The sequence below is a fragment of the Myotis nattereri genome (assembly GCF_964212035.1).
Source record: "Myotis nattereri genome assembly, chromosome: 20".
Taxonomy (NCBI): domain Eukaryota; kingdom Metazoa; phylum Chordata; class Mammalia; order Chiroptera; family Vespertilionidae; genus Myotis; species Myotis nattereri.
The window spans coordinates 8,913,089-8,937,673 of record NC_138096.1 but is presented as its reverse complement, the minus strand read 5'-3'; the positions used below and the strand labels follow the sequence as shown (position 1 = coordinate 8,937,673).

At 42.2% G+C, this 24,585-nt stretch overlaps 1 protein-coding gene across 1 annotated transcript in view; it reads right to left on the bottom strand.

The window, feature by feature from the left end:
* Positions 1-17,570: 17,570 nt before the first annotated feature.
* The window catches only part of GPATCH2 (G-patch domain containing 2), an 88,941-nt gene continuing 81,926 nt past the window's right edge, over positions 17,571-24,585 (bottom strand). Inside the window, exon 10 of the mRNA XM_081114386.1 lies at positions 17,571-18,452. Within this exon, the coding sequence (XP_080970512.1) occupies positions 18,223-18,452 (230 nt within the window). The 3' untranslated portion in view covers positions 17,571-18,222. The remainder of the gene's footprint in view (positions 18,453-24,585) is intronic.

The following is a 24,585-nucleotide window of genomic DNA, read 5'->3' as shown; positions in this document are numbered from 1 at the left end:
GGAAAGGGAAGGGATAGGATGAAGAGAACATTTTCCTTGCCTTTAAGAATCCCAGTCTTGTTGGTAAATGATCAAGTCTTCCTTTAGTAGTTGAAATCTGCTTGACTCCTTGTCCCTGTGTTGCTATAACCTTCACAGTTAGGGAAATCAATGGCTCTTCTTGAGAATTTTGGAGTAGCTCTGCCTTTAGTCAGAAAAGATTTGGAAAGACCTACCAGGTGTTCAAGGGTAGCTCATCCACTTGTGGCCTGACCAGCTGCTCTGCAGTCCCTCCTAGTGTTGGAGCCCCGCCCAGCCCCAGCCCTGACTACAGGGATCACCAACTCCCCCTGCCAGCCCTCCTCCAGGCTGTCTGCATCTGGTGATTGCCAGCTCTTGTGTCTACTGGTTCTGGCTTCAGCATAGCCGGGCCGCCTTCCTAATGAACCAACGTCCCTTTCCCTGACTGACTGTCTCTGGAATTTTCCAGATCAGCATCCTGTCCTGAGTCTCTCTGGTACGGGGACCATAGGACCAGCCCTTTCTTTAATTAAGAAGAATGCAAATGGTCCTACAGATCACAGGCTGCTCACCAGTTGAGCTGACTCTACATCACGTATTAGGGAAAGATGGCCAATTCCCTACAAGAGCAGGAATTTGAGGCATCCAATCCAGTGCTGTGTTTCCCGCGATCTTTGCCTGCCCTGAATCCCAGTTTTCATCCAGAGAGAGGGAAAAGGATGACAGTCAGAAAGCAAGCATCTGACAACGCTGAAGACCACTCGCTTCTCCAGAGCAGCTTGCATCTCCCTGCCTGGGCTGCCAAGTGAAGGGTGTGATTAATGAAGAGATGTCAGGGAGATAATTCTTCCCAGCCAGGACGAGTGGCAAACGTTTTTTTGTTTGTTTGGTTTTAGATTATTAGAGGTTGAGTGGAAAGAAAAGGAGAAAAGGGAGCTTGTCATGATTGTAAAGGTGCCAAGAAGAAATAGCGGTGCCACCACCGGCCCAAATAGGGACCCCCTGCCACCACCTGCACCTTCAGGACCTACCCCTTCCTGCTCGCCCCAGTTGCTGCGAGCTACCTCCCTTGTTATAAATAGCAGCACAGATGTTGACAGAAAAATGCTCCCTTAATTACCATACAAACGGCTTTACTTGAGTGAACCGTTTAAAGCAGCCTCCAAAGGAAGTTCACTCAAGCAATTCCGCAGATTATGGCTAATGAACAATATTTCCTCGCACCTATTTAGTGCTCATTAAAATGTAAAAGCCTTTCATTTTAAACAGACGCACAATAAATAATTCCTCTCTCGCTCTCCGTCTCTGGATAAAGGCAGGGAGGAGAGGGAGCTGAAGGAGCCAGGGCTGGGGGTGGGGGCAGGAAGGGATGCAAGGAGCAGAGCAGGGGGGATGGGCAGAGGGAGACCCAATAAATAGCCCAGGGCTCATTAGTATCCCAGGAAGCCACAGCTTGTCTGGTGGGAGGATGTCTGTGTTTGGAGCTCAACAGACAGATCCCAGGACCCAGTCATCCAGGAGGAAGAGGCAGCCGGCCATGAACAAGGACAGCAGACAAAAGCTACCGTGGGGAATGCCGGGAGGCAGCCAGGAAGAGGCCAAGTCAGGATAGAACTGGGTGGGTAGAGCCCTGCCAAAGTCCTACATTGCTGGTGCTGTGTGTCTTTAGACGGTCCCGTGTTTATTTCTGTCTTTACTTATTTTTAGGGCTGAGGTTAGAAGATGAATGTCAGGTAAACCTGGAAAAGCTACTTGTTGCGGTAGGACACACAGGCTCTAGAAAATGCGTTCTTGTTCCCGATGTCCTCAGGACTTGGATCAGATAACACATCTGACACAAAAGGTGGCTGCTTTGGGTGTCCAAGTGAGCAAGAAGGGGCAGATGGTGGCAAACAGGTAGATGTCCTCAGAACCATCCTTTGGAGGCAAAGAACAAAGGGAAGGGGACCGGGACTTAGCCAAATATATGCCTTGAATGGATTTAAGGAACCTCTGCTGTGTGTGGAAAATCTTTCCCCCCTGTAACAGAGCTCTTAACCCCAGAGATGGGTGGGATTTCGAAGTGATGAAAGACGCGTATATAGGTAAGGAAAATCCCAAGAACAGATGATGTCACCAGAGCGACAGATGAAATGGACAGGACTGGTGTGTAATGAACTGTCTCAAACGTCAGTCAACTTGTTGGATCCTGTGGGTTGCATTACGTTGGTTTAATGGTCAGAACGATGGTCAAGATACTTCTTTCCTCTTTTTTTCTCTTCTTTCAATTTTTTTTTTTAAACAGTGGACAAGGGATCTGGATTCTGTGAGGGAACATTGTCTTTCCAGCCAGAATTGACAGTATACCTTTTGACTTGAAATCATCATTTCAAGTGGAAAGGATGACTGAAAACCACTGTCTTTTGTTCTAGACGGTACCCATTTATTACGCACGTCTTGAGTGACAGCTATTATGCCACGTGTGGAGGACACAGACATGAATAAAAGATGTTCCTGTAAGGAACCCACAGACATATAAAGAGCCATGATGCTGTTGTAGTCATAGGGACAATGAGAGTGGGAGAAGCTGAGACAGGCGGGAGGTTTAGGAGGAAACAAGAGAAGTTGACACTCTGTATTGTCACCGGCAACTCTGTTGTGTTCTTTTTGTAAAAATATATATTTTTATTGATTTCAGAGAGGAAGGGAAAGGGAGAGAGAGAGAGAAAACATCAATGATGAGAGAGAATCATTAATTGGCTGCCTCCTGCATGGCCCCTACTAGGGATCGGGCCCATAACCCGGGCACGTGCCTTGACCAGGAATCAAACTGTGACCTTCTGGTTCATAGGTTGATGTCCAACCACTGAGCCACACTGGCCGGGCAACACTGTTGTGTTCTTATTCCAGAGCTCCACAAAGTATGGTGGGTTCTTGGTCCGGTTTTATTCACAAAAGCTAAATGTTAGTTAGGGAGTGGCAGGCTGGCATGGGGATGGGGAATTCGAGGGCCAGGTGGGGCATGTGTACATAACAACCAGTCCTGTGACAGAAGAAGGCAAGAGGAATGACCTCTGTACCTGGCTTTGCACAAAGGTCATGCAAAAATCGTCTTCCACACCCATTGCATTGGCTTTCATATGCCTGCCCATTTAGTGATGTATTCAGAGAGTCATTCATGTGCAGTGAAGATTTATCAGATAGTCTTTCTATCAATCAAAAATCACCAGTCTCGCCCTAACCGGTTCATCTCAGTGGATAGAGCATTGGCCTGCGGACTCAGGAGTCCCGGGTTCGAGTCCGGTCAAGGGCATGTACCTTGGTTGCAGGCACATCCCCAGTAGGGAGTGTGCAGGAGGCAACTGATCAATGTTTCTCTCTCATCGATGTTTCTAACTCTCTATTCCTCACCCTTCCTCTCTGTAAAAAATCAATAAAATATATTATTAAAAAAATCACCAGTCTCTAGGCAGAATGAAGAGCACCCAGAAATTTTATAATGGGGGGGGGGAGTTTTCATCATTATATATAAACATAGGCACACTCTTAAAATTGGAGAGTATATAGAGGAGTTAATGTGGATATTAATAGAGTCAACAAGAGTTCTTTAGTCCTCTTGAATATTTATGGTTTATTTTCTATTAGAACAACTTCATTTCCAAAGGATGAATCAATTTTTTTGCTATTTTTCTGCACTACTGATTTAAACATAGAGCATTTTCACTTTCCTTCTCATCCAGAGCCATAAAAATGTGGGAAACATATTGTAATAAAGTAAAATACTTGCTTAAAGCTGTGTTATAGCTTAAAGCAAGGTAAAATGAGGGGATAATAATATTTCAAGGAATCAAAGATGTTTCCTCAGTTAAGAGTATGCTACTTTTAAAAAAGACCCATAAATGAATTTTCTAAATGTCAGACCATTATATATATATATATATATATATATATATATATATATATATATATATGTATGTATGTATATAGTTTTTTTCCACACACATATCTATCTATCTATTGATAGATAATTTAATTAACTAAAAGTTTTACTATGATATTGCCTGGGGTTGCAGGCTCAGTCCCCAGTGGGGGTGTGCAGGAGGCAGCTGATCAATGATTCTCTCTCATCACTAATGTTTCTATCTCTCCCTGTCCTTTACTCTATGAAATCAATAAAAATACATTAAAAAAATAACACAACTAAATACACCATAGTCTTCATTCTGATGAATTTAGTCTCTTTTTTCCCTCAGAGCAATAAAGTGAGCTGTGGCTAGAAAAGGAAAAAGACAAGATTATACTACTATATATGTATGTATATAGTTTAACTGATGCAACTCACAAATCTATAGCCAGACTTTTGTTTTAAGATTTTCTAGGTAAGGATCAACAAACGGTAAATGATGTCCTATCAGAAACGCTGGGATATAGCCTCAGTCACCTGTAAATTCCTCCAAATGCCTACATTTAGAAAGAAAATATGTTTCATTGATTTACAAAGGCCCACCTAAATGTAGATATGGTTGGGGTGGGGAATTGTAAATTTAGTCTAAGACGGCTTTTACATTCCCCCAAAATGGATCTACAGAGAGTGAGAATCTGTCCCAAATTCAGTGGCTCCGGGGGAAATTTGCTAGAGATCAACTGAAAGTTGGCCTTCCCTGAAAAATAAAAGACACCCCCCCCTAAAAACACACACACACACACACACAACAACACACAAAACAAAAACACAGAAAATCCACATTTTATTCCAATTTTTTCCCTTCAAACACCACTTTACTATGTCTCACATTCTCTCTCCCTTCTGCCTTGTGGATTTTCCGACGAGCCCTATGGAGCCATTTAGAGTTCTGACTTTATGCAGGTGACTCGAAATGACAATGCCATAGGCCGTCGTGGTGTGTTGCACGAAGAAAGAGAAACAAACAGGAGGCTGGCCATCCTACTTGTCTCATTTGCCAGACCCCATCACCAAAAAAGCAAATGAGCACCTTCCGAAGGATGTAATAATAGCGGCGGGTGGGGGGGGGGGGGTCCAGGGGTGCGCGGGGGAGCGGCCACTGCACAGGGCCCACGGAGATGGATGGTGCGGCTAGCGCGCGAGCGCACACGTCCTGCCTGGATATGAACAACAGATTTGTCAGCGCGTGACAGGCTGACAGCCCCGCTCCCAGCTGCTTGTCCACTGTCGTTAGATCAGTACCTCCTCTAAGTGCTCGGCAAAGAGGCAATCTGCTGCCTCGGTCCGTGGGAGGCAGGTTGCCAGTTAAAAACAAGTTATTGGCTGCAGGCGGCAATGCCAGAATGCATTGAAAAGACGCAGCGTAAACCCTCGTGGGCTCCTGCGGCCACGGAGCCCGGGCCTCGGAAGTTCAGTCCTCCAGATTAGGTTTGCAAAGCAAAGGGGATAACCCGGAATGAGATCTGCGCTGGCCAGACACTGACTTCGCCTCCATCAGCGTCTCAGCGGACCTCGGTTATGAAAGGAAAAACATGCCTGACATGAGCTGGGGAGTGAGTGAGACGCCCGGGAAAGTTTGCTCAGCGTTCCTGCCGTTGCAGTGTTATTTCAAAGGTAGTTAAAAATGTGTCCATGAAATATACCATAGCTCATAAAGCCTCCAGAGCAGTGGTTCTCAACCTTCCTAATGCCACGACCCTTTCATACAGTTCCTCATGTTGTGGTGACCCCCAATTTCACTGTTACAACTTGAACATAATTAAAGCATAGTGATTAATCACAAAAACAATATGTAATTATAGATGTTTTTTCCGATGGTCTTAGGCGACCGCTGTGAAAGGGTCGTTTGACCCCCAAAGGGGTTGCAACCCACAGGTTGAGAACCGCTGCTCCAGAGTTAGCCACAAGGACTAAAAAAGTCCCCATTTTTTCTAGTTGGGCTCTGTGGATAGGCTGGCAATCAACAATGAAATATTTAACAATGTAAAAAATTGTAGGAACATATTTTTCAGACTTTATTGTCGTCATTGTAAAGACTACTACATAGCCCATTCTTTTTACTATAGTTCTAGAATCTATAGACACAGATTACAAAAAGCAGAGATAAAGCTACTAAGAAACTGTACACATTATCTTGACGTGTCTAAGAGAATGAATTACATGCATGATGTTAAAGAGAGAAAAGCAGCCCGGCTGGTGTGGCTCAGTGGTTGAGCCAAGAGGTCACCAGTTTGATTCCCAGTCAGGGCACATGCACCGGTTGTGGGCTCAATCCCCAGTGTGGGGCGCGCAGGAAGCAGCCAATCCGTGATTCTCTCTCATCATTGATGTTTCTCTCTCTCTCTCCCTCTCCTTCTCCCTTTATCTTGCTCTCTAAAATTCAATAAAAACATTTAAAAAAAAAAAAAAAAGAGAGAGAGAGAGAGAAAAGTAGGAGAAGCAACAAATTTCAGAAAAACATGGCCCGTTGGCCCTGGATGGTATGGCCGCATTCTGAAGTGCGAGCACCGTTGCGTGCTTTGCACTGTCTGATTCAGTCTCCTGTGGCCGTCTCTGACGGGTGGGGCCTGGAAAGTGAGAAAAACCAGAAAGATTTACACCGCGGTCTCTAATCGCTCCTCTGGAGCTGTTAGGCTGTCAAACATTAATAAGCAGTATTTAAGGGTCCCTAAGTACTCATTGGCACAACAGTCCCCAAGGACTTAGGCAAAGCTGTTATAGTTCGTTGGATCAATAATTATTATCATTTCACTCAAGTCCACTGCAAAATAGAGTACTGTCAGTGGGGCCTCCTAGCATTCTTGTCCAGGCCCCAAGGCGGGGCATAGGTCTGGGGAAGGTCCCATGGACTTGGCCCTCTGGCATCCCTGGGGACCCAGGCCCCCCACACCGTCTAAATGCATCTGCCAGCATCCTTGTAAGTTTGAGACACCCTTACCAAGCAGAGTCTTTCATCGACTAAGAAAATTTGTTTACCTAAAAAAGAAAAACATGAAAAAGAAGTAACAACGCTATGTTAGAAAGTAGTTGTAAACATTTGAGTAGAAGTGCTGTGTATACTTCTTTTGCTGGTAAAACTTACTAGCCCAAATATCTTTCTATTTTAAACATTTTTTTAAAAATTGGTTTCGGGGGGAGGGGGGGAAGAGAGAGAGAGAAACTGATGTGAGAGAGAAACATCTATCAGTTACCTTTGCACCCTCTTTGATGCGGGATCAAACACAAACCCTCAGCATGTGCCCTGACGTTCTAACCAACTGAGCCACACCAACTGGGACATTAAAAAGTTTATTTTAAAATAGCAACCTCACTCTTTCCTGCCTGTATTTTTATGATTCAATGATTAAGAAGAAATTAATATTTTTTTAAAATTAAGAGCAGTGGGTAAATTATAAAGCTCTCGATAAATATAAAAAAATACTATGAAAAGAAAGAGAAATATTTTAATGATACAATATTAGCTAGGATTTCAGGGAGAGAGATGTTCTTCAATGTTACGTTGGTACCTTTGTGTGTGTGTTACTTCAACCAGGAAAGACAAGCATTGGAAACTTGACTGTTTTTGACATCCTAGCTTTTATGAGGATACTCTGTAAGCTGAGTGGAGCTGCGTTGAGTGTATTTAAGATCTCTCAGAGTTAAGTGGAGGAAGAAAAGGGAGAGCTGTCTTGCAAGTGTCGAGAAGGGATTCATTGCAGGCGAGCATCGTCTCAGATCCAGTGCCGACTTTTTGAACAAGCGCTTTCTCTCAATGATAAATCAAACGAGTTGGCACTCACAGCAATCTCTTAGAATGCACTCGGGGAAAGCAGGAATATTAAAACAATAGAGATGCTAATATAAAAAAATCAGCCATGATAGCAAAGAACAGCAAAGGAAATTGGGAAACTCTTTTTAATTATTTTATGGTTAATGTTAATACTATCTACAGCAGGGACTATTGTGTAAACAAACAAACAAAAAAAGCTAAAACACAGCTTGAGCTGTGAATGTTTACCCATTTGGATGTGACATGTGGTATATGAGTTGTTGGTAGTGCTGTAACTTCCATTTGAAATGAAAGAATGAAAAATGTTGCCATTTGAAATATCGACAATTTTCTCAATACTAGCTGCCCCATGCGCTCAACCAATGAGATTACCTTCTAGATTTTGGACAGACCATGTGTACATTTTTTACACTCTGTCCCCTCTGTCTACAAGGTCTACCTCCACCTGTGGGTCTGGAAGGCTTGCTTTTCTTTAAAGATCAGAAGAAACACTGGCCTGTTTTAATGACTTCTGTAAGCAGGTATCTTTAATATTTGAACATCAATAGCTTTACATAAAACTTATTTGGGTCCTCTTCTGTACAGTTCCTTAGCATTTCAATTTTCAAAATGTTTTTATGGCCCAGCTGCCTTGGTTCAGTGATTGAGCATTGACCCATGAACCAGGAGGTTGTGGTTCAATTCCCAGTCAGGGCACATGACTGGCTTGCGGGCTCGATCCCGGGACAGTGTGGGGAGTGCAGGAGGCAGCTGATCAGTGACTCTCTCTCATCATTGATGTTTCTATCTCTCTCCCCCTCTCCCTTCCTCTCTGAAATCAATAAAAATATATTTAAAAAAATGTTTCCTATGCTGTTATTTCATTTGATCTTCATTATAACCCAATGGGAAAGTGAGAACCAGGAGAATATAGGAAACAGAGGCTTTAAAAGTTCCAGGCCCCAACCCAGTGTGTGCCGCAGCCGGGACTCCAACCCTGAACCACTGCGTTTCCTAGCAGCCCACGTGGCCTCTGCGGGCCTCCTTTCCTCCCTCCGGAGGAGGATGAACGTCCCACGAGGGCAGGAAGGAACCAAAGTTAACGGGCTGCGCTCCAAATTCCCAGAGACGGGCAGGTTTGACACTGACACAGAGCCCCCCATGCTAAACACCCTAAATTTTATCCATCATTGTTTACATGACACATGCATTCAAATCCTGTCACAATTCATCAATATTCTGTCAAAGGGACCCGGGCCTCATTACATAGACAGGCTGCTACATCACAAAGGTACTTGGGAAGGTAGTTAACAGCAAAGCACGTTGGTTGACAAAACTCAACGAGGACTCGGCTGCCAAGCGTGGGGTCCGCAGGGATGCCCCTGTACGAAGAACCCTGCTCATCAATATTTTTGCCAAATATAGAGATTGCTCCACTGCAGGAGGAACTTGAATCTCAAAACCTGGTCCGGCAGAATGTGTTCACGCAGCGGGCTGCTCTCCGGGGACTGTCAGGATGGTTTCTGACTTGGAAATTTCTTCTTCTCTCCTGCCTTCCTCCGCTGCAGGCTGGCATCATACCAGCGTGGCTTTGATCCCTTTCTGTACACTAATTCTTTTTTTTTTTTTCCTTAACAGCTATAAGCCTTTTTGTACCAGCTTTGGTTTTATTTTTATTCCTATTATTAACGTGGTCGTTTGGTGACCAGCTGCTTCCTTGCTGCATTTATGAGGATTTGGCTGTTCGTTTTCATTTATTTGTTTTATTTCCGTGGTGGGGAGTCCAGAGTTCAACTCTTGCAAGGGGTCCATCGGCTGGTATTTTGCGGGTTGATTATGCATGCGGCCGACCCACACCCTGGCTGTGATTTCGGCTTTCCAGGCCCCCTCTCGTCTCGGGGCCTGCCGAGAGCCACAGCCCCGTCACCTCCCAGAGTGGGTGTACCTTGCGAGAGAGACTACGGCTGGAGGCTAAATGGCCAAATCCTATATTTGCACATCAGCAGGCAATAAGTGAGGAGGCTTAAGCGTCGCGTCCCTACTGTCTGGAGCCTGCAGACCCTGCAATCAGACACCGAGACCACATTCCAGAACAATTGCCTGCGATGAGAGCTTATTACCGAGAGTCCGTGTCTCTGAGGTTGCTCGCCAGTAGCACAAAGCGAAACATGGGGTCTCTTCCTAATTCCTGTGCGACGAGCCACAGTTTTGTAGATGCTCGCTGAGCGCTTATTCAGATTTCAAAAACCACTTTGGGGACTGAGGGCCTGGGATGGGGGCATCCCGGCGGGCAGCCAGCAGTGTAGCCTTGCGTTGCTTAAGCCCATCCTGAGCCTGCCCAGAGACCTCCCCCGGCCACACCGACAACCTGGAGATTGAGTTAAACACGAGGTCCAAGCAGTAGCCGGAGCTCATGGTTCACCGCTTATTTTGGTGTTAAAGTTGGGATTTATCATCCTGCCGGTGACTGGAGCGACACCTCCGAATCGATCCTTTATTTCTAAGTCGTAGGGACAACACAGCTGCCAGCGGGTGTGACATCGTGAAATGCCAGCTGGCCCTGTGAAGAAATTGTGCCCTCAGGAGGGAGTGTGACCCCCTGCTCTCCTGGCACCTCCTGCAGACAATTCGTTCACAGGTCTCTGCAAACTCACCCACTTAGTTAAGAAAATGGGCCAGAGGCAGCCCTGTGTGAAACCTTTCTACTGCATTTTAGTATTTCCCCTTAAATGGCCAGGCAGCTATTCCGATTGGGGCATTCTCAAACATTTGAGGCAATTTTAAACATTCCTAATTTGGGGGTTACAGCTTTTGGGCCTGCAGAATTTCTTTTGTTATTATTATTATTCATTTCTTCAGTCAGTCACATTTCAGTTGCGGGTCAGTGTCACTGTGCAGGGTGTAACTAAAAGTGGATACATTGCTTTTGTGCTGGTTTAATGTTATTAGGCTGCTAATCGGTGCTTAGAAAGGTATAAACAAGTTATAAGCTTGGTAGACGGAAGTGAGATTTAGCCTGATTGTAAATGGACACCGGTTACTGGGGACTCTTTGTAGCCAGAAGAGAGGAAGGCCATAGACAAAGGAATGGAAACAGGGAAACCAGGATGTGCAGAAAGAAGGGATGAAGGGATAAGCAACTAGAGATTCATGAAAAATATGCTATTTGATATCTGTGTGCGTAGCTAAACTCCTCAGGCGGCATTCATTTACAACAATGGGAACTAGGGAAGGGGGGAAATCGTCTTCGAAAGAGGAGCAAACACAAGAAAAAGCATTTGTTTTCTAGCATCCATAGGTTTGGCGAGGTTGCAGGAGTAACCCGGGACATAAACTTCAAAACACAGAGCTATTCCACCACGCGGGGAATACTTCACCTACCACAAGCCCACTTGCTTTTTGAGGACCATGTGAGACAGACAGGTCTCCAAAACCAGACAGCTATCTGGCTTCCCTCAAAGTTCTCCTTTTCAGACACGGTTCTGAAATAGCTTTTTGTCTTGTCTCAGGAAAATCCTGTTTGTGAAAATGCCTTACGGAACGAACCTCCCTGAATTTCTGGGATCTGAAAAAAAGTGGAGAGAAAGACTGTTTGCTTTTGTGTAATCAGATTCTCTGAAATTTAATCCTCTATCCTATTTATGGCTGAGCTGGCCATTCAAAATTAAAATGAACCTTTCATCCGTGTGTATCATAAATGGGCATTTATCAGGATATGATTTTGCAATCCGTCGGAATACGTAACCAGAATTTGTTTTCTTTCCGTTTCACTATGTAATTACCAGGCAACAATAACAAAAGTGACATGTTTGAAGCACAGATAAAATGCTGTAAATTGGCCAGTAATGGTGATATTTCCTCATCTCCTGAAAAACCCATTTATTCTCTCTCTCAACAAATCAAGGCATTGTCAGCCCACACTCATCTCCTGGCTGGAGGGGCTCCACCAATCTCTCCCAGGGAGCCAGCCCCAGAATGCAGATGAGGGCCCGAACCAAGGCTTTAGCGCGGGCAGCGGGGCCTGGCGCGCCTCAATTTCTAAATCACCCGTAATGGGGCCAAGACCTCCCAGCACTAAAAAGAGCGAGCTGACATACTGGACAAACTGTTCATTTTTTCCTGAAGAAGCTGCTCTATTGCACATCTGTCACTGAGGCGCGACAATTACTCCCCAAGTGGGGAAATCTGCTGCTAGCTGCCTGCGTAGGGGGCCGCGTGCAGAGCCTGGCGGCAGGGCAGTCAGCAAAGGCCGGTGTCCCTGGGCTTGGGAATGCCCTCCTCATTGGGAAAGACTGTCACCTGATATTAAACGTATGTGACGTAGCCCAGTGGCGTGGCTCAGTGGTTGAACATCAACTTACGAACCAGGAGGTCACAGCTCAGTTCCAGGTCAGGGCATATGCCCAGGTTGCGGGCATGCAGGAGGCAGCCAATCAATTTTTCTCTCATCATTGATGTTTCTATCAGAGTCTCCCTTTTGTTTCCTCTCTGAAATCAATAAAAATACATATTTTTTAAAACATGACGCAGATGAAGATGTGTGGGGGGGAAGTTGAAGTGGTCCAGGAAAAAGATGGGTGTATAAAGATGCAGGAGGGTCAACAGCCAAGCCTTACAGGATGTGGAACACTTTACTTCCTGCCGGGGACCTGAAGACACCACAGCCACTGTATTAGAAATAATCAGGTTTCACACCTTGACTGTGTGCTCCCCAGGGCTTCACAGCCATTCGGAACGTTATTTTGTGAATTCCATGCCTCGTACATGCAGCATGGGTTACCCACCGTTTCCAGAGTGAATGACAGCCATCAACAAAGAACCACAGGTGAGCCAGGCAGCCTCCTAACAGAACCTTAAGTCATTCCCCTCCCCCCGCCCCCCCAAAAAAACTTACCAGCTCATCTAACTATGGCATTTGAAGAAACTCACCTCAATAAGGAACATAAGAATTTGTTTGTGTTTGGAAAGCATATTTTTAAGTATATACGGAGTTAATATACTATTTCTCATCCTTTCTGCTTTTATTAAAGAACTAGAGGCCCGTGCACGAATTCATGCACAGGTGGGGTCTGGCACGCCTCCCCCCCCCCCCCCCCGCCCCATTGAACTCCTGGTCAAGGGGACAATTTGCATGTTAGTCTTTTATTATATAGGATAGGATGCTGTCCTCAGAAAGAAATGATCATTTCTTTGAAAGGTAGTAGGAAGATGAAAACAGGTGGAAAATAGTTTGGGGTGTTCTTTTTACTTAGGATGCTGTCCTGACTCCATCATCATATAGCTGAAAAATCAAGTATTATACACACATTTACAATGCCAGCAACTTATTCTGAAAATCCAAACTAAAACAAACAAACAAACAAAAAAAAAAACAACTAAAGACTAAACGAGCCTTCACTTGCTCCCTAACTCCATCCTTGAGGGACTAAGGAGGAAGCACAGTACATGTGGGTGATGCACCAGGAGTGGGGCCTGTGAATGTGAGAAAGATTTAAACTGTCTGACAATTCAGAGACGGAAGACAGCCCTAATGTACAGATAAAACCCCAAGTGAAAACAGTCCATCATGCTGCTGGCAGGCAGTGGCACTGACTCGCTGGAGACAAATCTGGATCTACTTAAAATGTCAGGTGAGCCAAGTAATGAGTCTTCCCTAAGTAGGCCCCAGCAGAAGGAGCCTTCATGGTCCGCTTGGCAGTTGAGTATATATTACTGCAAGCCTGTTAAATAAATGAGTATTTAATACCTATTGGATTACAAAGAAACCCACTTACTCTAACAAGATCTACTTCGTTTTTTTAAGGAGAAAAGATAAAACGTTATCGTCACAAATGAGATGCTTCTTACAGCAAACAGAACTCAACACTGTGATGAGTGTTACAAAATATTTAAAATATCCAAGCATGTTTATGAGAAACGTAATTTTCCAGAAGGAAATGGAGTGGCTTGTGATGTTTCCATTGGCCAGAGAGAGAGAACCTGTGCTTGCTATTTGAAATCCTAGAATCTCTGAGTGGAAAGAGACCTAAGCCAGCTCTACAGTCTAGCCCAGCTTCAGAGAAAACAAACAAAAAACAGGAAAAATACATGGTAGAACAGGTCCCAAAATGCTGAGAAGAAATGGGAGTCAAAGATTTATTCAGCCATGTTTTTATCTAAAATTTTTTGGAAAACAGACATTTTCCAGGGCTTAAAGATGAACAATGGATTTAATTGCATCATTGGATGTTAACTGTAAATGGGTAGCAATTTAAAAAACAATTTAAAGTATTTTCAACTTTATTTTTTATTAATTTTAGAGGGAAACAAAGCACAAAGACAATGACTTCTTATAAATAACATTCTTAAACATTAAGTTTATTCTTCAGTTCTTTGTTGTACTATTAATATAGCTTTTTACCAAAATAAAATAAAATAAAAATCCAAAATATTCCTTGCTAAACAACTCCATTATACAATACCAATTTAGATCGTCTTAAAAAAAAAAAAAAAAAGTACAGGAAGAAATGGTTTTTAAAAGCATGTCAACAATGATTTTTCTCTTTTATGAAACATCTGCTCAAAATGAAAATATATTGAAGAGAAGCAATTGTCAGTTCAATTAATTACAAGAATATCAATTCACAATGTTAAAATAGACATTAATAAAATGCAGTGTTTTGCAATTATGTCTGTATGTTGCATACTTACGTGCCCTGTCAACACACACATATGTATACATTATGTTTATCTTTAACCCTATTATCTTAACTTTGATAGCCACAGTACGAGTTATAAAAATCTGTGTACTGAAAAGTTGAGACTAATTAATTGGTTAAATTTTAGTTAGCAATGGACTTTCTTTTAAAAGGGTATCATATAATTTAATAAAGAAAGCAAATCTAGGGAATATAGTCTTAACAAGTAAATTTGAGTAGTGGGAAAGAGGGAAGAAAGAAAAGAAAGAAGGAGGGAGGGAAGGAAGGTAGGAAAGGGGAGGAGGGAGAGAAGGAGGAAAAGTAAGGGAGGGAGGGAATGACTCGAACACACAGGCTGGCCAGTATCAAGTATAATAAGTATATAAAGACAAAAAAAGTTGAATTGCTAATTCATGCTCAGCCTCTCTTGGCTACTGCTGGGGAATGGACAATTTGGACAGTAATGGAAGAGACCTATGCGCTCCCTAAAATTTTTAGCACAACCAATTAGTGTGATAGGAGGCTTTTGCTACTGTAGACGAGCAGCTTTAAGAAGGAGCAGAGAAAAATCTCACCACCTTTTCAAGGAGATAAGGATGACACATTCTTCATTATAAATTGCTCTGGGCGCTTTGGGTTCCATGGGCATAGTAACTGGTAAAAAATGAACTATAACTATATATAAAACATAAATAAATTAGTGGAATTCATATCTTAAAAGATACTTGATTTACATTAAAAGTCCCATTTTTAAATTGTGCTTATTTCTCCCATTAAGATCAGGTACAGGCAGGATGTCATGTGTCTGCATTGCTTTTCCTTAAGAACTGAATGGTGCAGGGACGTGTGCGCTTCTGGTGAATGTCTGTGCAGAGCCGGGCAGGGGGATTGGTGCCTGGCCATCACCACTTGTCTACTCGGGGTATGGATTCATGGATTCCGTATAGTGAAGCACTTCCATAGAAGAGGAGCTATTTTAAGTCCTCTGCGAGCCACGTAGAGGGCGCTAGAAGCCAGGAGTCAGCCCTTTCTCCTATCAGCTCAACCGATAAAAGATGGATTTTGATGGGGTGTCAGAGGTCTAAACCCAGGTTAAGGGAGCACGAGCACCCAGAGGTGTTGCCTCAGAAGCCTGGGACGATAGAAAAGACAGTAAGAAGCATGCAAGAAGGCTGCAATCTTTACCATTTGTGTATGGTCTGCTCTTCCCTCAGGAGTTAGAACCCGGTGAAGTGGAAGGAGCAGCCATGTTTGCAGGCGTCTGGCGCCATTCGCACGATAACCTTACTGTGTGTTTATCAGTGGCTCCAAATTTGGCTTTTCAAAATGCCAGGGTTTTAGAAGAGCTTCAGATCTTCAGAAAATATTGGGATTTAAGGGGAAAAAAGTCTTTTGAACACACCTAGAACACTATAAACCAGTGATGGCGAACCTTTGGAGCTTTTTGAAAAACCCTAACTTAACTCTGGTGCCGTGTCACATACAGACATTTTTTGATATTTGCAACCATAGTAAAACAAAGACTTATATTTTTGATATTTATTTTATATATTTAAATGCCATTTAACAAAGAAAAATCAACCACAAAAATGAGTTCGTGTTTCACCTGACATGCGTGTCATAGGTTCGCCATCACTGCTATAAACTACCATAAAGAAGGTTTTAGATGCTATCTGCACAATCTTTCCTAGCTTTCCCCCTTTACATCTAAGAGGAGTATTTAACAAAAAGCACTTTTTAAAAATGATAGTTTTCTAAGTAACAAGCTACAAAATAGCAGTTACTTCACCCAATTAGGAAGCTTCCAAAGATCAACTCCCCTGGTAGTTCATATTTCCTCAAACTCTCCTCTTACCACTGTACCCCTAAGAGAGAAGGTAATGCTTAAAAAACATGTACATTTGGCAAATCATCCAGGCTTTCCAAGGGCAGGCAGGCCTTCCTCTCCCTACTTGGCAGTGTTTTCTTTAGGGGACCACTCCCGAAAGGTCTCTGACATACACAGAAACCCTCTCCCTCCTTTAAAAATCTCTTGGGAATTTACAGATTTTTCAAAAACCTATTAGAGTGGAGCACAGAGAAATTTTAGGACAGTAAAACTGTGTACAACGCTATAATGTCATTATACGTTTGTCCAAGTCCATAGAATGTGCTGCACCAGGAGTGAACTGTAATGTAAACTGGGTGATGGTGATGTATCAGGATAGGTTCCTCTGTTGTAACAAAGGTACCACTTTGGTCAGGGATGTTGATAACAGGGGAAGCGGTGCATGTGTGGGGCCAGGGGGTCTATGAGAAATCTCTATACCTTCAACTTATTTTGCAGTGAACCTAAAACTGCTCCAAAAACACCAAAGCCTAAAAAAAAAAAAAATAGAGAAGAAAAAACCTCTAGCAAGGAGATTCACATGTGTTATCTTGGTCTTTACTTAACCAATAAAGGCCATTACAAATAAAATATCATTATTGGTCATTACTAATGAAGGAGATAACAAATCAACATCTTCTAAACTAGGGAGCAATTTAGAATCTCTAACATTATGCAGCAGGTGATTCAGACATAACAATACTAGGCACAGAATAAAAATGACTTGCTTTGCTTGGTTTTAAAGAAACTGCTAAGATGTGAAAAGGGCAAATCAGTTCCATTCATTTTTGTTCACCTTGTAAATAAACGGGTTGGCTCATGGCCTGAAATTTGAATTCTTGGGAGAGCCATTTATATCTTCAAATAAATGGGTTCAATATTCTAATGTACATCAATGGTTAAAATTTAATATTAGTTTACTATAGTTGAGTTGATCTTTTTTTAAAAAAAAAATCAACCTTTGGGAAGAGAGAGGTAGAAGTCAGTCTAGATCAGCGGTTCTCAACTTGTGGGTCGCGACCCCTTTGGCAGTCAAACGACCCTTTCACAGGGGTCGCCTAAGACCATCCTGCATATCAGATATTTACGATTCATAACAATAGCAACATTACAGTTATGAAGTAGCAACAAAAATAATTTTATGGTTGGGTCACAACATGAGGAACTGTATTTAAAGGGCCAGAAGGTTGAGAACCACTGGTCTAGATTAATAGAATTTATAGTTCAATCATGATGAATTTAAAAAATACATTTTTCTTTCAATAATTACTTTATGTTCTAAATGAGGTAAAATTTATAAAACACGCACTAAAGTAATGTTGAGGGCACTCTGGTGATAATAGGGATGAGGTTTATTTTTGTCAAAACGTCAGAGGGATACGTTAATTGCGGTTGGTCAACTGTGAACTTCACACTACACTGTCCAAGGTTAGAAGATTAATGGGTACCTCTCCCCATTAGAGAATCCTCACACACACACACACACACTCACAAACGCCAAACTCAACAAATATAGAACTGACATGTCTTTCAATCAAAGATTCGCTTAGGACCTCACTGATGGGTCTTTTGAGTCAGTCACCCTCGATTGGGGTGACTTGAGACACAACCTCCCCAGCCTGTCTCATTTTAGAAACCCTTGGGTGCACTCACATTTGCCCGGGCTCACACCCATATGTGAATGAATCAAGCTTAAAAGCATTAGACATTACTGGCATTTGCCACCAAAATAAATAAGAGAAATGAGCTGTTCTTTATATCTAAAAACAGCCGAAAGTTGCTGACAACATTTAAAGGGAATGGTTTGAACTTGAGCACCATGAGCTGGGATGAAAGCGCATCTGTCGCCATGGACTGGATGCGGTTAGGAAGCTGGCGTGACAAGTCTGAGGCCTTGTCGATTTCTGCTCCACGAACAGAAGCTGTGCTGTAATTTCAGAACAACGGGACACAGAGCAAGCGAAGCAAAACCGTGAAGTGTTTCTTCTTAGGTGGATGTCCCCGAGGCGGGGATGGGGGTGCTGGGGGCTGCGGGAGTGCTTTTTGGTAGCGGAAATCCAAGTCCCAATCCCTTTGGCCTCTGCATGGCTTGAATGGGCTCGGCCAGCCCCTTGCCATCGCGTCCGAGGCCCGAACCAGGTGTCCAGCCCATGTTCTGGAGCATGCGGTTCCCTATGTTGTTTTCTGAGATGGGCTGGGCGTTTTCTCCGACGAATCCTGAAAATGTAAAATGACAAAGGATGTTAGTCCTGACACAGGCAAAGGTCTTCTCGGGCCAAGAAAGCCATGTTCTCTTCAGTTTTCTTTCACAGAGGCACCTGGGAGGGAATCTCTTACTTACAAAAAAATAAATAAATGCCTTGTCAAAATACTTCTTTAATACACCTGAAACCTTGTAATTTTATTAACCAACTAGTGGCCCCGTGCACAGATTTGTGTACATTGAAAGGAAATTAATTGGAAAAATATTTTAATTGCTATTCGCCCTTTCTCTATAATAGAAGTGTCTACCAAACTCATGATCCACAATGACAGATCGAAACACATGCGTGCAATTGGCACCAGCAATAGCTTTATATATATATAGATAAACTTGCTTAATTTAGATCTGCTTTCTGATTTGGCTAAACTTTTTCCAGCTCAGTGAAGCAACCCAACTTCTCTTTCAGGTAATTGTCAGCAACACAGCAGTAAATATCAACACTAAGCAGATTATTATTGTAGATCATGCAGGGAGAACAAAGGGCAAAATATTTAACTGCAGCAGTGTTTGACTATATCCTGCACTGTGAGAAAACCTGGTCATTTTCAAGGTCCACCATTTCTTCTTTTCAGTCAGGTCAAGTTTCTAAACTTTCTAAATCTCCATTTTCTGGCTAATGAAAATAGGATTCCACCGAGTCTTCTATCTACCTACTCCAGAAATTCTGTGAGGGTCAAATGAGATGAGGTATGGGAAAATGCTTCACAGACATTTGGTTAAAGTGTAAAATGTTTCCACCTGACTATAAAGCAAGTCATGTCCCTGGGCTGAAGAAACTCCAAGGAGGCTAGTCGCTAGGGAGAGGAAGCTGGGTGTTGCTATGTGACATCATTACCTGGCACCCACAGCCACTGTTCTTTGCTGGGCTGGACTGTGGGCTGCATTTTGCGCCATGGGGTCTCGGCAGCATCAGCTGCGATTTGGTGGGCTGTTGCTCTGAGGTGGTGGCAGGGCCTCCACCCCCACTTGGGGGAAGCTGAGTGTTGCTTTGCGGGCACCAGGTCTGTGGTGCTGTTTCTCTGTAAATGACCAGTGGGCATCATGGCAGCTCCTGAATTGAGCGTCTGCCCCCTGGTGGTCAGTGTGCGTCATAGTGACCAGTTGGATGGACACTTAGCGTATTAGCCTTTTATATATATAGATAGATGTCACAGCAATATGTTCAATTAAAAAGAAAAAAACATTTAAAAAGCCACTACAATTTTATTTTGAAATTATGATTATGGTGGTAACCAAGACAGACCTCCAAGGTCTCGATAACTTTTTACTGAACAGCTACTGACCAGTATTTTCAGTTAAACAGCACGTGAGCATTCTCTCCCATAGCCCTGATGTTTTTAGTGATTGCTACGAATTAATTTATTTCAATGGATAAGTTAAAATCAGATCCGAGATCTAATGCTGCTCTAGGCTGCAAATCTGTTTAATCATATTTTGGATACAAGAGCTTGCAAAATCTCAGATTTAAAATGTGTTTAATATTTAAGAAAAAAAATAAGGCCAATTCAGAATGTCCCTGCAAAAACTGCTGAAGTGTGATACATTCTGTTCTCAAGTGAAGAGCAAAGGAAAACTGATTCACTATCATGATTTTAAAATGTTAGTATTTCAAGGATAGTGGCCCTGGAGTGCTGTGTTTTCATGTAGGTGGAAAGGAATCCATTCCCTCTCTTTTTAAAAATGCTAGTTTCACTCCTTAATGAAAATAAAATAAAGCAAAGCATCATCTTGTACTTTGAAGAAAAACAAACAAAAAAGAAATATTAAATGTCTCCAATGCTAAATCTTTCCACAGAGAAACACAGACTTATCAAAAAAGCAAAAACAAAACAAAAAAAGCAATGGCTTTTCTATACAACCTTAAAAAAAAAAAAACCACCCAAACAATAGAGATATACTTTGATTCTAGAATGAAATATACAGTTGGTTTCCCATCCTTTTTCTTTTTATGAGATTAAGGCATGGGAGGGCACAGCTCAGCCTCTGCTCAGCACACCACCACCACAATTTTCCTTGTCTTTTGCTCCTGGCAGCGCTAAATCCTTTAAGTTCTTCCCTGGAAGGTGCTCCTCCCGCTAGGGCAATTTTAGCAATAACCCTCCGCGTGCTCCCTCCCAACCCGCCTGATGTTGGAGCTCTCGTATCTATTATAGCCCATTCGGTCCTCTCCCCTCACATCTTCCAAAAACCACTGCGGATGGTAATTCACTTGCGTAATTGGCTCAAGAGATGAAAATCTTGTACCGGCCTCTCCTAGCTGCTAATCTGTCCAGCTGACTGCAAGCCTAATTGGCAGCTTGTTTAGTAATTTGGCTCCTAAAGCGTTGTATTGATGTTGGATAAGCAGCCAGTGGAAAGGGGAGGTGACATGCTGCTCCCCGCATCGCCTCGTGAGCCCGCTTCTGTCCCTGCCCTGGGCTCAGAAGGTGTTCCGTGGTCCACATGCACTACCTCCCCATCCTTCCCCCGCACTTGACTAGCCAGCCCAGGGCCAGGGCTATTGTTATTACTACTGATGTTATTAAACTATTAAGTTATAATACTGCCTGTAGTTCTCAGTAACTAACTTAGGATCATAGGTTTTGATTATTGTTTAAGAAAGAAAAGCAGCAGCATTAAGTACAGAAAGTGGTAGGTGTTATTACTCTCTGTCAAATATTTTTATTATTTCATTTAAAAAGAAATTATGAACCTGGTTCACAGTTTGATGCTCAACCACTGACCCACACTGGCTGGGCTGTTCAGGGTGACTTTTAATAAAAAGTGTACTGTTTAAAAATCTTCAGCCATTACTATAATTTACAACCTGCCTTTTGTGCCTTAAGTATTCAGGAAGGTTATTTTGTTACTAAAGGCCTGGTGCACGGAACTTCTTGTACTGGGGTGGGGGGGGTGGCAGGGAGGGGTCCTTCAGCTCGGCCTGCATCCTCTTGCAGTCCAGGACCCCTTGTTCCTTACTGCCCACCTGCTTGCTGCTCCTCAGCAAGAGCAATGACCACCAGGGGGAAGCTCCTGCATTGAGCGTCTGCCCCCTGGTGGTCAGTATGCATCATAGTGACTGGTTGTTCCTCCATTCGGTCAATTTGCATATTGGTCTTTTATTATATAAGACAGTGGTTCTCAACCTTGGCTGCACATTAGAATCACCTGGGAATCTTTTTAAAATCCTGATTTCTGGGCCTAAGAATGAAATAAACTGACAAACAAAATAGATCCAGAGACATGGAGGCATACAACAGACTGACAAATCTCAGAGGGAAGTGGGGGTTGGGAGGAGATTAAACAGGGAACTTGTATGCATATATGCATAACCCATGGACACAGACAATAGTGTGGTGGAGGCCTGTGGAGGGCCCCAGAGTGAGGTACAAGGGGGTGAATGGGTGAAAAGGGGACATCTGTAATACTTTCAACAATAAGGAGAAAGTAAAAACAAACACTGTTACATTGGAGCAATTTATATAATTTTGTATAATTTAAAATGTACAGAAAAAAGGTTGACTCCTCTGGTGACTATTTTCCCTATGATATTATTTCACTAGAAATCAAAATAGTAACAGCAAAAACTGATTTTGGATAACAATGAGTTTAGTAATGTATAGTGGACAAAACATTTAAAAAAGGTAATTGCCATAATAGTAATAAGCATATTTACATCTTTTAATTTTCATATCCTCCATAAGCTGTGACTTCTACCACAAACACAGACCATAACCAACATTGCTGACTGCCTTTTAAAAATGCGTTAATAATATTCCTCCTATTTTGTTCACGGCTTTTCTTCACCTTTACAGATGACATTTTTCAAACAATAAAATGCATTCTGCTGGCAAGCCTTCTTGCTTCAACAGTTCTCAATTTTAGAATAGTAACTCTACATCCTTGCTGCGGCAACACCCACCGTCTCTGCCTATGTGACTTTGAATGAGGCAAGGAACAAGCCATACATTTAAAAAAATCAATATCCAACCTTATCAATATTCATTTTACTTTGTCAATACAAACTACAAAGGTGAAGGAGCAGTAAATAAGCTAAAGCACTGAAATAAACTTGGTGTTCCTGTCACAATTAATAAATGTTCAAGCGATAATGCTGCTGGCTAGTGCACAGCCTTATGAAGCGATGAACTTACGCTTCATGCTGGTGCTAAGATGGGGTGGTTACAATTTTCAACACAGTAAGCAGGTAAAGATGATCACATTTTGGGTTATTAATTTCATAAAAGACTTGTTAAGTCTTTTTAAAAAATAATATTTATTATGTATATAACATACCACTTTATATTTAGGGTCCTAAATTATTGTATTAACTCAGTTTGGATTTATAAAGTGAAAGCACCTAATTTCCTGACAATTCTTTTGGTAAATCTTTTCTTAACCTGCTGTTTGACTGCATAATAGTTCACATGTAAATCAGAGGGGATCATTAAACAATGTTCAAGCTGTCAGGCTTTTAGCTCTTCTTCCATATTATAAATGAGGTGATCTTCACCTGCATTTTTCGAGCTCAGATGGAATGTTGACTAAAGGCAGGAATTGTGAAAATATATCTCAATTCAGTGTGTTTTTTGAGAGGTCTACAAAGGGTCTATAAAAAGGTGAAAAAAGTCTCTTTAACTCTCTACCTGCTAACTCAACTTTGGAAGCTGACAGATATAACTGACTCCTTATTATGTGACTAACTATATTCCAGAATTTGAAAATGACAATTTCAGAGACAAGACAATCTAGAATTCACGACCTCATTATCAAAGTGTATTTATGCAAAAGCATTTCTTACTTGATTCGAATAATAGTCTTCACCTTGGAGTCGATTCATTAATATTGGAAGAAATTCTTTTAGAAACAGATCTTTTAAATGACCTCACTCTCCTCCTCTTGGAGAGGAGCTGGTGTGCATGGATTTGAGACTGTTCCGGATATGAGTGACACAATTCTCCTACGTCACTGCTTTTTGAATAATCATAAAAAGTCTTATGAGTTTTATTCTTGAAGGAAATTTGAAGGAAAAAAAAATCTAGTAATATAATAAAAATCCAGAATCTTAAGAAAATCACAGCACTTTAGTGGTATAACATCTGGAATATGCTGGTGTGAGCTTCTAAATGTTTTAGGCTAAAGTTTAATGTTTGGAATTATAAAGTGGAAGTGCCTAATTTTCTGACAATTTTCAACACATACTCCTTATAAGTGGTTCCCTCTGGCACTACTGAAGTGTAACGTCAGAACCACCTCGCAGAAATAATTATACCACCCTCCTCGACCATTCTGTATTTTCCTCCTCCCTGCACATGTGTTGAGAGCGTGAGGGCCTGATCCAGCTGTTGTCTGCTCCTGATTGCTGGCATGAAGGTGCTGCACTCCCATTCCTACGATTGTTCTGTCTCTGCCACTAATGTCTGAATCACTGAAAGACAAGAGAATTCAGGGGACCATTCAATGGAACAAGGGCATTAAGAAGCCTACACCTGCCTATGAGAGATTTGAACTCAAGAACTTATAACATATTATTTGATCTGAAAGTGGCTATATGTTCCCACATAAAGAGATGTATTACAAGTGCTCTAATTAATATTCTGTATCTTTGCATAGCAATATTTAGATGAATCTTCTATGAAACTTACGATATGTAATAGTGTGTTCAAGTAAGCATATGCAATGAGATAGACTTCACAGATATAGTCTTACAAAAAGGTCTTGAGTAAGTTGTCATAGAAAGAACATGGGTTTAGGGGTCATGCAGGTGTGGGCTCGAAACCTCCCTTTGCCATCAATATTATACATAGAGAAGATCCTCACACTTCTGTGATTTTTAATTTTGTGGTATAAAGTGATGATAATGACCAGCTCATAAAGTGGTTGTAAAGATAAAATGAAATAATGCAGTTTCTGGTACAGAGTAGGTATCCAGTAAATAATAAATACTATTCTACATCAAAAGAAACACATTCTACACACAAGTGTTTCTAATGTCCATTTTCTGAAAATTCAATACAGCTAGAAGATCAGATGTTATAACCACAGGCATAATTTCAGAATGAGACCTTTTGTATGGATGAGGAAACTGGATGAGTGCTCTGATTTTAA